Source organism: Centroberyx affinis, unplaced genomic scaffold (genome assembly GCF_046629955.1).
Source record: "Centroberyx affinis isolate AG114_WGS23_722 - 3 ecotype Tasmania unplaced genomic scaffold, CSIRO-AGI_Caff_v1 ptg000076l_1, whole genome shotgun sequence".
NCBI lineage: Eukaryota > Metazoa > Chordata > Actinopteri > Beryciformes > Berycidae > Centroberyx > Centroberyx affinis.
In genome coordinates, this window is record NW_027278785.1 from 622,820 (window position 1) to 636,263 (window position 13,444).

Consider the following 13,444-nt stretch of genomic DNA (forward strand, 5'->3'; position numbering starts at 1 on the left):
CAATCTGAGCTCTCCACGGTGTGTAATGATCTCATCTTTGCGAGACGTTATCGACCCATGACTCATGTATTTGTCATAGCCGCCCAGACAGAAAATGATATCCACATATGGCTGCAGAGTAACATTGCTTCTCACACACACGCACGCACGCACGCACGCACGCACGCACGCACGCACGCACGCACGCACGCACGCACGCACGCACACACACACCATCAACTGGTCATTTATATAGGAAAATGGTAGACATAGCTCAGAACTGTAAAACCATTACCATATACACCAAAATAGGGGTTCACATACATTTTCAGGATGGTGCTATGGGTTTGAACATATGCATATTAATGTATATAGTTATACAAGCAGTAATTGGCAGTGAATATCTATGTAAAGTTTATTTCTGCTTGAGTTATAGGGGAAAGAGAGATAGAGCGAATAAGAGAAAGAATGAGAGAGCGGTGAGCGGAACAGAGGGTTCAGGCTCTGATAACAGCAACTGCAAAAGTTATTTATTATCAATGTTGTGGTATTTTTCTACTTCATTACTGTATCAATTATATATATATATTGATTGTTGTCTATAATATGGTGGTAGTGTAGGTGTGTGTGTGTGGGTGGAGGTGGAACATAGTATGAATGAAATTTGACCTGTTAGTGGAAGTAAATTCATACTGAACTGAAAAGATGGTGCTCTTAGTAAGCCTCAGAGAAATACATAGGTCTTTTTCCTTGGCCTTCTAAACTGGTGTAAATTGAGCTTTAGCATCAGTTTTGTCTTGTTTTTTCTCCCTTTGAAGTATACGTTCACCTGTGGACTGATTCAGAGGATGAATCATACTCAAGAGTCGGCGATATAACGGGAAGAAAGGGATATCAGATAAGAAATAAAATAGCCAGCCAAGGACAAATGGAGTACCAGAGAGATGAAGGTAGAAAGAGGAGAGGGCAGAGAATACAGAGTGATATTGATGAATGAGGAATAGATGAGTCACACTCATCTATTCCTCTGCTGAGAGAGAGTGAGAGAGAAGAGTAGACTAACAATATGAGCTTCAGCGTGGCAGCATTAAACAGTGTGAACTCCCTTTGAAGAACTTTGAGATGCAAACACTTGTGGAATAATGCAACTGCATGATAACATCAAAGCACATCTGAACATGCAAGCCTCTCTCTCTCTCTCTCTCTCTCTCTCTTACACACACACACACACACACACACACACACAAACACACAGAGGAGCTGAATGCGAAAATAGGAAGTGGGTTTGATTCAGTGTTGATCCCTAAGGATTATGGGTAGAGCAGAATGAATTATCTGGCTGTCTCCTGAATCCACCCACACTGGACTGCTGCTGGGGACAATACAGGCATCACACACACACAGACACACACACACTCACATCAATAGATCTAAACACGCAAACATCCGCACACACAACCCCTGGTGTGGGTCGTACGTACCCAGAGAGAGAGGCCTGTTTGGGGCTAAAGGGCGGGGCAGAGTCGGCCCCTCTGGTTCTCTGGTTCATTACTGAGGCTGACTTCATACTGGAGGTGAAGTCACTGCTGATTCAAACAGGACAGGGGATTGGGGGGGGGGCTATAACCTGGGAAGGATCGTAACTGGAAGAGGAGCAGGCAAGGGGAATCCATAAACACACACACACACATCGATATAAATGTGCACACAACCATTGCTTTAATCACAGTTCAAGGGCAAAGTCTTCTTTGTGGAGGATAATTTCAAATGAATGTTTCAGATGTAGGCACACACACACACACACACACACACACACACACACACACACACACACACACACACACACACACACACACAATACACACAGGTTAATGTCTCTGATGTAGGCAGTAGCTTAACTGTTGGGTCAGCTGAGAGAGAGAGAGAGAGAGAGAGAGAGAGAGAGAGAGAGAGAGAGAACGGCCTATTGTTCCAAGTGAACAGAGGGTGACTGTGGGAGAGAGGGTTCCTGGCACCTCCTGTAAGCCTGGAATCCAAGTCCAATGGCACAGTGTGTGTATGAGTGAGTGTGCATATGTTTGAAATGAATGCACCTACATTTGTGAGTATGTGCTTGTTTTTATTAGTTTGGCTCTTTGTGTTTGCGTGTTTGCGCAAACGGGCACATTCATGTGGTGCACATGCATGTGCGTATGTGACATTACCACACCACAGCACAGTTACTGACACACATGAAAGGAACACTGAAGACTCTGATCTGTTCTTATTTTGGGAAGAGGAGGAAAAGAACGGGGGCTGCTGCCATAGCAACGTGGCAAGAATTTCTCCATGGCAATGCTCTGTGTTCCAAACAAATTGGGCTGTGAAAGGAGCATGGGGTGGCCCATTGGGAAGTCCTCTAACTCAACACACATGCACACACACACACAGAGTTGCATCATAGAGGCCATGTTTGAGAGAGGCTGAAGTTTTGGCAAATTATACTTATGTGACACAGAAATGTGTGATGACATACTTTTATCTGTGTGAGCGTGTGTGTGCGTGGGTAATAGACGCTGTTCTTTATCCATCTGATGCAGGAAATGTTCCTCTCTACATAGTGGTATCTACTCGACTGCTACTCTACTGTACTGCTACTCCTTATTAATAATTCATCCGGCCACACCACAGATACTGTTACACTGGCATAATAGTGGAGCTCTCTCTGCCATTCCAGCTTGAAATATTGCATGCACTTGTAGACACATATGCATAACATACATTCACTTGCAGACACACAAGCACACATATTCTCTCTCTCTCTCTCTCTCTCTCACACACACACACACACACACACATACTATACAACATGATTCAATCAGAGCTCCCGGGGCCTTGGCAAGCTGACAGTATTCCTAAGGCCCAGGATGACACAGCACGGCCAAGCAAATAAATCTCACCATCACCCTTCACCCTGCTGGTACTGCTGCTGCCGACAGCAACACAGACACACCAGATTTATAGATTTACAAGAGAATCTGGGAACAGGATGACACACTGAGACCTGGGCGTCTAAAGAAATACATTGAAAAACAGCACGGTTTAAGCTCACTACCTTGAAATTACGTGCGGTATTAAAATGAGGGAGATTACTGTAGTAGACTGACTGGTACTTCTTGTTAATTTGATGTAATGATCAGACAATTTTTTTTCTCCTTTTTATGGAGGTGTGTATTATTATCCCGAATTTTCCCAAGATGCAATCTTATCTTATCCTATATTATCTATCTACAGTTCCCAACAGGGACAAAATTGATGGCTCTTATTGGTTGACTGTGGGTCAAATGGTCACCTTATTGGTTATCCCAGGGTCAGCCTGTGACCTAATTGGCTAATGGTTTTTGACACTGAGTGGAGGCAGAGGTTATTAGGTAAAAGAACAACAGAGAAGGATGGTTGTTGTTTCCCTGTTTCCGTTCCTTTCCCTCTTCTCTCTCTTCTCTCCTCTTCCAACTGGCCTCCAGCAACATTACACATCAACAGCCCAAAGAGAGGGAGATGAAGGCCACACCTTAATTCAAGCAGAGGAAAACAACAACACTGACATCAAAACAGAGACTGCCCCAAGACACAGACTGTCCCGGGAGACGTAGAGAGATATGGGGACAACACACTGCCTACCCCTCCTCCACCCCGTCTCTCTACCTCCCTCTTTTTCCCTTTATCCATTTGCCCCATGTCTATTTCATTACCCTTTTAAACCTCTTATTCCTTCCCTCTCATCTATCGTGTCTCCTCTATTCCTCCATTCTTTCCCCTGATCTCTTTCCCCCCTTTCCATCCCTCAGTGTGTTGTGTGTGTGTGTGTGTGTGTGTGTGTGTGTGTGTGTGTGTGAGGGGCGCTGTCTGCCCGCCGGTTGCCAGGTTACCAGTCTAATTGAGGGGCCTCTAGAGAGTCGCTGTTATCAGAGCCTGAACCCTCTGTTCCGCTCACCGCTCTCTCATTCTTTCTCTTATTCGCTCTATCTCTCTTTCCCCTATCTGCTTATAGGTTCCTTGCGTTCCCGCTTTCTCACCGTATATTACTGCACCCCCCCCTTTCACTCAACTTTTTTTCTACATCCCCCTCTATTTACTCTCTCTAGATGTAACTGATGTATATTTCTTTTTCATTCTCCCTATTGGTTGTCATGTATCATCTCAACCCATTGCCTCAGAAAGCTCTTTTAACCTCTCCCTCCTGCCTGTGTTGTCTATATTTCTCCTGTTACTGTTTCATCTCCGTCTTTCATCTGCCGTCTCTCCGCTCGCCCCTTGGCTTCGCTTTTCTCTGTTCTTCTTCTGCTGATCCTCTCTATCCTGCCGTCTTTTTATCGCTCCATCTAGCTTTCATCTACCAGTAAACATGGCAGGAAATCTTTATCCCATGGCACAACTATTCCCTCACCCACATATACTCAAATGCACACACACACACACACACACACACACACACACACAGAAATATGTACACCCCATGTGAGATTATAACATATGTCACGTTAGATGATGTGAGTCTGTTTGCTGATTTTCAATAGCAAACATCCCTAACCAGAGATCTGAGGGCTGCTTACCCCTTACCAGGCTTAATCTCAAGCATTAAAAGGATGTATACTGAACTGACAAGGGATCAGCTTTAATAAACACTGATAATGCTGGTAGGGTAAGCAATGGCAAGTGTTAGCATTCAACCTGAAGTCCTTCAGCAGGACTACTATACTCTTCCATTAAAACCCAAGTGGACGGATGCCCTCATGGTTGGAGGACAGTATTTGGACTTCTGAATTTCATGGTGCATGGTCATAAACCACCTACACTACACTCACAAGGCCCACCCATCTCCTTAGAACCATATACTGTGTTTTCTCTTTCTTTCTCATCACTTGCTCTGTAGCTTTTCCCGCATCCTCAACACACATCACCCCTTGGTTCTACACCTGCCTCCCCCTGTCTGTCAAAAACACTCCATCTCTCCCCTTCAAAACCTCCCTCCTCTAGCTTCAACTCATCTCTTTTGCCTTTCATCTTCCTCTCTGCTCTTCCCCACTCTCTATCTTCACTGCATTGCAGACTTTCCTCCCAAGCAGTGCTGGTTAGAGAAGAGCGTATGTGAAGCTGGGATGCACTGCTCTCCTTTAATCACAACTGCTCCATTCCTCCCATTCCTCATTAAATAAACTGGGACACTTCTGTCACGTCCTACCAGAAACACACACTCACTCTCTCTCATACACACACACACACGCACACCGCTCCCAGCTAACATTTACATTTAAATTCTGTTTCATTACACACATACTCACAGCACAGAACAAACACACACACACACAGTTCAATCATGACAACATAAACTTACAATTACATCCAAGCACACAGACACACCTCGTCCCTCCTTGACATGGATTGATGAGGCTGGGCCGAGGGGACGGTGGAGGGGAGGAGGTAGGACATTATTCCCCTGAGTCAAGTGCTCTCTTAGCAACCGGCCAGCCATCAGATTCACAACACAATCACGTATCAGAAAAGACACATCAATACTCCTACACAGGTCTGTCAGCGATGACACACAAGTCTTGCACCATGCAACAATGCCCTAGTTTCAATATGACATTCAAAGCTTTATGATAAAGAAAATTGTGAGTGAACGGATTAAACACAAGATACACACATCCGCTGAAGCGTGTGAAGCTAAAGCCAAAATCAACATCTGCTTGGAACCACTACACCATTAATCCATATCACAATATTTACTCAAATTGGCAATTACACTGGTACACAGTGTGTGCATGTAATCTAGCCCTGGGAGCTCTGTGTTACCTGGTAAGAACAGTTTTCCTGGTGGACCATCCTTCACAGCATCCTAGAGCGGAGCTGGCTCAGCTGGAGGAACGGGAGAGAGAGACGGAGTGGGATAGGATTCCCACCCTGCAGCGGTATTCCCAGGGAGGACAGGAGAGGAGAGGAGGGGTCCAGATCCCGCCCAGTCCTCGATCCGACCCGATCGATCAACACTGCTGCCGCTTCTCTCTACCTTGCCAGTCAGTTCTGTCTTTACCCTCCTCTTTCTATCTCTCTCTTTTCTGCTTGTCTTTCGGTTTGTCTGTTTGTCAGAGAGATCGGGCAGGGTCTGATTGCTTCTTCCCCAAAGCCGAGAGAGGGAGGGGAGTGAGAGACCGGAGGAGGGGTGTGAGAATGAGAGAGAGAGAGAGAGGGAGGGAGAGGGAGGGGGGAACCAGTGAAAGGGAGAGCACATTCCCGGGCCGCCTCTCTCTCTCTGTCTGGCTCCGATGGAAAAGGGGGAGGGGCTGGTGGGCTGAGCGCAGGCAGAATTGGCCAACAGGGAGAAAGGACAGTGTGTTGGGGGGAATCTGCTGTTTCACAGAGCAAGAGCACTGAGGTAGAGTCATGCCAGAGAGAGAGAGAGAGAGAGAGAGAGAGAGACACAGTGGGGACGAGAAAAGGGCAGAGCAGTGACTCTCGTCTTTTTCAAACTCTATCCCTAGTCACACTGTTCCATTCTGCAGTAACTCTTACTTAATATAAAAAGATCATTTGCTGTCATTTTTTTGCCTGTGGCCTAGACAGGTAGAGCTTTGTGTCTTTACATTTAAAACCACATTTTATTTGATTATTTCTTTTATCCAAAGCATTACTGGCCTCATTGTGTAAAAGTATGTGTGGGCATTACATGGCATGTCCAGCTCCCCTCTTTCTGTGCCTGTCTCTCTGTAGGATTATAATCCCATAGTGGCAGATGGCCGGTCTATAATCCACAGGCGGGCCACCCTACCAGGATAATCTCTCCCCTTTCCACCTCTCCATCCCTCCCTCCATCCTGCCATCCGCCCACCTCTTTATGTCTTTGTTCCCTGATCTGTCCGTCATTTTTGAGCTCATAGAGATGTAAACATCCTTAATGCATCGTAACGTCTGACATGTCTGCAGACCATAGCTCGTTTGGTTTTTATCCAACATCTACTGCATTCAGACAAGTCTCTGTTTTGCTGCACTATCAGCTCTGGAACAGCTTTGCACAAGAATGTGGAGAATGTGACATCCTGTTACAATTAAATCATGCAGCTGTTTCAGCTTTTATTTTTGTCCTTTCTGGTGAGGTCCACACACCTCCTTTCAACCCATCCCTCCTCTCTGGTCAGATCTCTCTATCTGCTATTGATCTCCGTTGGGTGACGCTGCTTTTCCCGATAAGCCCACTCTTGGATTTAATGACCTGGAAGTGGATCGATGAGCTCACTGTTGTGATCTCTCTGCTCAGGTTTGCACATGGCTGGCTTTGGTCTGGCCTCCGGCTTCGTGCCCGTGGGGCCAGACTGGACCGGTGCCTATTCCGTGACACTAACCTTGAATCTAATAACATGTGCATGGCATTGACCTACGATACAGATAAAGTTGTTTTTCTTACCTTGGGAGATACCTAGGGAAACTGAATTTACAGGCAGTAAGGGGGGGGGGGGGGGGGGGGGGGGGGGGACGGTGAAGTTACACAGCAAAAATATCCATATCCAAGTCATTTAATATAGTATTGAGTCTTAAAATCTTATTATTAACAAACAAAAAATCTGCCAATGAGGTAAATCAACTTATTGCAACAATTTCCTTGAATCACGTGTCATTTTCTTGATACCAGAAAAAGTGAAACTGCACTGGAAACAAGTAGAATTATCACATTTTCACAAATAAGTTTTTAAGACTAAATATGAGAATAAATTACCTACGGACATTTGCTGGACTGCACTGTTCAACCACATCTGAATCAGCCTGTTGACCAGCACTTTGGATGTGGATGTACATGGAGAACAGTAATTTGATATAGAGGCTGTTGGATCTTGGAGGAAAATAAACTATAGTGTTATCTATACAGTAGAGTCAAACTGGATTTCTCTCAGTGGTTCTGTAGGCTTCATGAGTTGACCAGATCAAAAGTGAAACCAATACGCTGTAGTATTTAGTCGATGTTCACACCTCCTGGTCCCAGCATTAAGGTTTTCACAGCTTCAAAGACCCTGAAGTCTGATGCTTCTTGCTTATTGAATACTAATGCATCACTGACTTTCTCCCTCTAATGCATGCATTAACCCAGGCAAGTGCACACACACACACACACACACACACACACACACACACACACACACACAGGAGCAGAGAAACTTTGATGTACAAAATCCGTGCGCCACGCTTTGATATGAGAAGCCCCAGCAACCCCCTTCTCTCCTCCATCGCCATGGCAGCAGTCAGTTAGAAGACACTTCCACTCCCCGCTGACCTTCACACGGTTGTCAAGGTTACAATCTGACTCATGGCACAGGTGGACGCCGAGACTGCACTTCTTTGTCTGCACTAAAATAGAAAACACTATCTGACACCCAGAGAGCACAGTGTACAGCATGTTGTAACCCCTGATGCTCAAATGATGTTATGTGCTCCAACTAGAGCTAAACAATTAATAATTTAAAAAAATCTAAATCACAATAAAATGGATTTCTGAACAAGGTGTTTTAGTGCTGTAGGTAATCTTTAGTCCATAAATCAAGTACAATATTGGTGGAAACCTTTCATCATACTCAAACTCAGTAAATCCTGCACACTGACATCTACTTTTTTTTTTAACAAAATCACTTTTCTTTAAACAATTTTAAAGTTCTATAAAATCTATGACAAGTACAATTTGTGATGATATGAATCACAATTGCAATATTCTGTCAAATAATCTGAATTAGATTTTTGGTCAATATCTTTCAGCACCAGCCACCTAGCATAGCAATCATTCTATGAGAAAACATTCTTTCTTTCATCCAAAAAATGATTCATCTCAAACGTTCTTTGTTCTTCCACATAAAAAAACATCAGACACAGACAACAAAAACCTCGCCACTGTGATTATCTAACGGTAGGAATCAGCGGCCCAAATCAGCACAGATTAGATTCAGGACAAAGATTATCAACTGGAGAGACAAACAGGCAGACAGACAGACAGGCAGAAAGAAAGACAGGCAGACAGACAGACAGGCAGACCACAGTCTAGACTCCCACACTCTGGTCACATTATGAGATCTTCCTCTGAGCTGAGTTGTGTAAATCTGAGAGTTGAACGAAGGGAAGATAATACTGGCCATGTTTCTGCAAATAGTGACTGTTTGAGGGTGAAAGTATGTTGGGAAAACAAATTATATATGAGAAGAAGCAGAGGTATTTGAATGTGCTGTATGCAAGTTTTCATGCTGTATTTACACAGTAGTATATAATTTCTGCCTGTACAGAGTCGGAGAGATTGCTGTGATGTGTATCACTCTCGCTGTGTGGGTGTGATGTATTGTACAAAGAGTACTGGAGCGGCTCCTCTCCTCTCATCCTCCTCTTATCCTGCACATCAAAACATCATTCATGTGACGCTCTGTGCATTTAACTCTGCTGTGCGGATATATTTATAGATGCAAACAGAAATAATGAATACTTAATCATGAGTCCCTGATCACGGAGCGAGCTACATAGTTGTTGGTTCAACTGCAAACAGAGGGATGGAGAGAGAGCTTGAAGTGATAGGTGGTAAATAATGCGCCATAACACTCCATACAGCTAATGGAAAATACATGCAACTCAGTCACGCTGTGAAGCTTCCTCCCTCTCTTTGACAAACAGCTTGCCCTCTCTCTTTTAAACCTCCCTGCCATCTACACCCCCCCCCCCACCCGCTCTACTTATTTCTCTCTTGCCTTTCACTCTAACAACATTTGCTTTCTTTTCACCGCTTTTCTCCATCTTTCTCCTTCACTTCCCTCTCTCTTTCTGCCTCTCTCCCTCTCTCTCTCTCTCAGCATGATAAGGGGAGCGCAGATGCTTTTAGTGAGCTGACATTTTGTGCCAGTGTAAAAACACTGCATAGCAAAGCAGGTTGGCTCAGTGTGAGGGCCAGATTCTGGCGGTAATGAGCTCTCTCTGACAGGGAGGAACTGATGTGGAAGGCCAAGGAGTGTGTGTATGTGTGTGTGTGTGTGTGTGTGTGTGTGTGTGTGTGTGTGTGTGTGTGTTTGTGCATGTGCTCACTCTTGATCAGCCACCAGTGGTTGTTCTAATGAGGACTGTGTGCAGTGAATATCTACTGTTGGTGGCAGAAAGATGGAGCATGCTGTGACCAGGCTATATTAATATGTGCTTGTTTCACATTTTTAAATTGCGTCACACCGGAAATATAATGAATTTAAATAACTAAATGACGACCAATTATGCAAGTGATAGGACACAATCCGTTATGAAATAGGGGTTGAGAGTCATCATCAATAACAAGTTGAGGATGATTTAGTCATTGGATGATGACTACGGTTACATGGTTGGCCAAATGGGATTCATGAGGACCAGATTTGCTATCACTTTGGAGCCAAAATCAAATCAAACCATACAGGACAGAAAAGGGCATGATACAATTTTTGTATGTTCATGTTGTCTAGATGACCCTGGAAAATAAGGGGAATCAAGAAGAAAATCATATTAAATGAGAATGCAGTGGAGAGCTGACTTTAATCTAATGGGTATTTTGGTTTTATGGGTATGGGAGGAGATGAGAGTGGCTGCTCTCTCCTCTGATCTCCTCTACAGCAACAGATGAAGCTCTCTGCATGACCTGGCACGAAGTCTCTCTCTCTTCCTTCCTCTCTCTCTCTCTCTCTCTCTCACACACACACAACCACAAATACACAGTGGATAGAATAACAGATTAGATGAGAGAGAGTGAGAAACAGGGAGAAAAAATAAACTTAGTTTGTTAGTGTTTCTGTGTGCGTGTGTGTGTGTTTGTACATGTGCTTTGAACATGCCCTGTATTTTTAGCCTGGTATGAACAGACCCAGTCCACAACCCACCTCTCTCCCTCTCACACACATCCAAACACATGCTCTGTAATCGAGCACAGAGAAGCACAATATTTCACCCGCCCTGTGCAGCTCCACCCAAATGAACACACACGCATGCACACAAGTACACACAGACACACACACAACACAAACATGGGCCACTGTGTGTGTGTCTGACTCAACCCTTTATTCATCCGACAGGAGACAGGAGAGGTGACGGATAGGAGTTTAAAATCCTTCACTGCTTGGAAAACATAAAGCCTCTCTCTCTCTACTTCTAGCTCTCCCTCTCTCTTTTTGTTGCTCTCTTGCAATAAACCTTGTTTTTTCATCTCCTTCAATCCCCTTCTTGTTATAAAGCTAGCCTGTGTGTGTGTGTGTGTGTGTGTGTGTGTGCGCCAGCTATGCTCTGCAGTGACTGTGCAGTATATGCGGACTGACACGGAGCTATAACATTAGAGGCCGTCTCCTCACAGCTACATAAATCCCCATTTCCTCCACAGCACGCTCTGCCACTCACAGTCTGCTCCCCCCTTTCATGGTTTCCTTAGGGCGGAGAGGGGGAGCCAGGCGAAGGGGAGAAAATGGTCTCCTGCTGTATTTTGGCTGTGTGAGAACATTGGGCTATAATGCTTCCTGACAGCTTGAGGAAGAAGACAATTAGCAGGGAACAGGAGTGGGAACAGGAGTGGGAGACAGGGGGTGTCTGGAAGAGAGGGCACGCAAGGAGGAAAGAAAGAGGGAATGGGAGGAGAAGAGAGAGGGGGAACAAGGTGGAGACTGCAAGTGTAGTAAAGTGAGGCTGAGACTTGGCACCAGCCTTGGCAGACTTGCCATGCCAGACAGCACATTACACATGCTAGAGAGTACACATTACACTGCTGGTAGGTATTACAGCAAGTAATCTGCAGGAGTTTGACTCTGTACCCAGCTCTCTCAGAGCTCCGTGACTCAGGGTGGATGAATCAGTGGATGGGTGTGTGTGTGTGTGTGTGTGTGTGTGTGATCACCCTGGGTGTGGGTGATCACCCTGAGAAACAGTGGTGGAATGTGTAACTGAAGGCTGTTCCTTTCCACCATAAACACTGCTGTTTTATCTCCAATCACAGCAGCGCCTCTATCTTCCCCACAATGCAGCTGGCTTGCCTTGATGACATCACGCTGGATCATCACTCACACAGGACGCTGTGTGCCTCCCAGGGTCACGGCTGGTGCACATGGAATGCACTGTGACCTCTCACCTCAAGTTGCCAGATGGGAAGGTAGTCGGTCCGAGTCAATTCACCCACATCTACAGTGTCATTACCAGTGTCATTACTGGACATCAGTACAAATAGGGTTGTATGCACGGGTGTATTTTTGTATTTGTTTATCTGCAAAGGCGAGGTGAGGTTATCAAGGAACTGATAAAACTGCACTTCAACACCAATTGAGAGCAGCTCTGAGTGTGTGTTCCTGTACCACCCCTGTCTAGCCACTCTAACTTAAACTTGATGACCCTGCATTTGTGTTTCTACTGGTTATAGTTTGTTCCATTGTACAGTGTAACATCTGGTCAAGAGCGTGTGTGTCTTCAAGCAGAATGTTTATATGTACTTGCCAGCAGGTCAAGCTACATTGCATAAATGTGTGTGTGTGTGTACCCCCTCCAGACAAAACATGCTATTGCAGACCACACAACACTGTCACACTGATTTGACTTGTTCAACCCCAGCTGAAATGCACTGAAGTGCATTGAACTGGGCTCTTTAGCTATTGAACATACATACAACAACAACAACCATACGCCTTACCAATAGTTTCACTGCACCTCAAGCACAAACGGAACAACATTTAAAACAGGTGTAAAGCACACAACTTTGCTTATCTAAAATATGATTCAAATGCATGTGCGCTGTATTCCTGATGATATTCTTTCTTTGCCAGAAAGAGAGAAAAGAGAGTGCTAGCAGGTAGCAGCCAGCACATGGTCAGACTCCTCCACACACCAGCAAGCACCTGCTCTTTGTTAAGAGGCCACATAGCACACAGTCCTGAGGAAAATGAAGTCCACAGACAGACATATGCAGCTGACTTTCTACTTTTCTATTCTCTACGTATTTTACTTTTCTGATGCATACACACTCACTCACTCGCAGACAGCATATCACAGCAGTGGAATGTACTGCCTCGAGGTATAATTACAGGTTTAGGTTTGCGTTGAACATTTCATCTTACTTTGGGTCTTAACTTACATTTGAGTTTCTTTTCAGGTTAACTACGGCCAAATCACATAATGAAATAAAACCTACTCATGTGGCACAAAGGTCTGAGAAAGAGAAAGCATACTTTTGCAAACTTTACAAGAGGTCAAATTCTCCTTTACCTGAGTTAAGTGCCCAACTTGCTGTGAGGAATCCAAGGTTAAGCTGAGATAAAAAAAAAAATACTCCACTGATAAAACAGAAACGGGGGGAAAAAAAACATCCACCGACACCGGCAGACTGTCAGAAGACCATGAGAAGAAAAAGATATCCTTTGATGTAGTGAGGCAAGTGTGTGTATGTGTGTGTGTATGTGTGTGTGTGTGGACCAACAGCGGA

General features: G+C 44.7%; 1 protein-coding gene across 2 annotated transcripts in view; it reads right to left on the reverse strand.

The window, feature by feature from the left end:
- The window catches only part of schip1 (schwannomin interacting protein 1), a 38,517-nt gene that overhangs the window by 14,322 nt on the left and 10,751 nt on the right, over window positions 1-13,444 (reverse strand). Inside the window, exon 1 of one of the 2 annotated variants that reach the window (XM_071521108.1) lies at window positions 5,815-6,125. The exons of the other annotated variant lie outside the window; for it this stretch is intronic. Within the exon in view, the coding sequence (XP_071377209.1) occupies window positions 5,815-5,844 (30 nt within the window). The 5' untranslated portion in view covers window positions 5,845-6,125. Of the gene's footprint in view, window positions 1-5,814; window positions 6,126-13,444 lie in introns of those variants that run through there. 2 annotated transcript variants of the gene reach the window in all.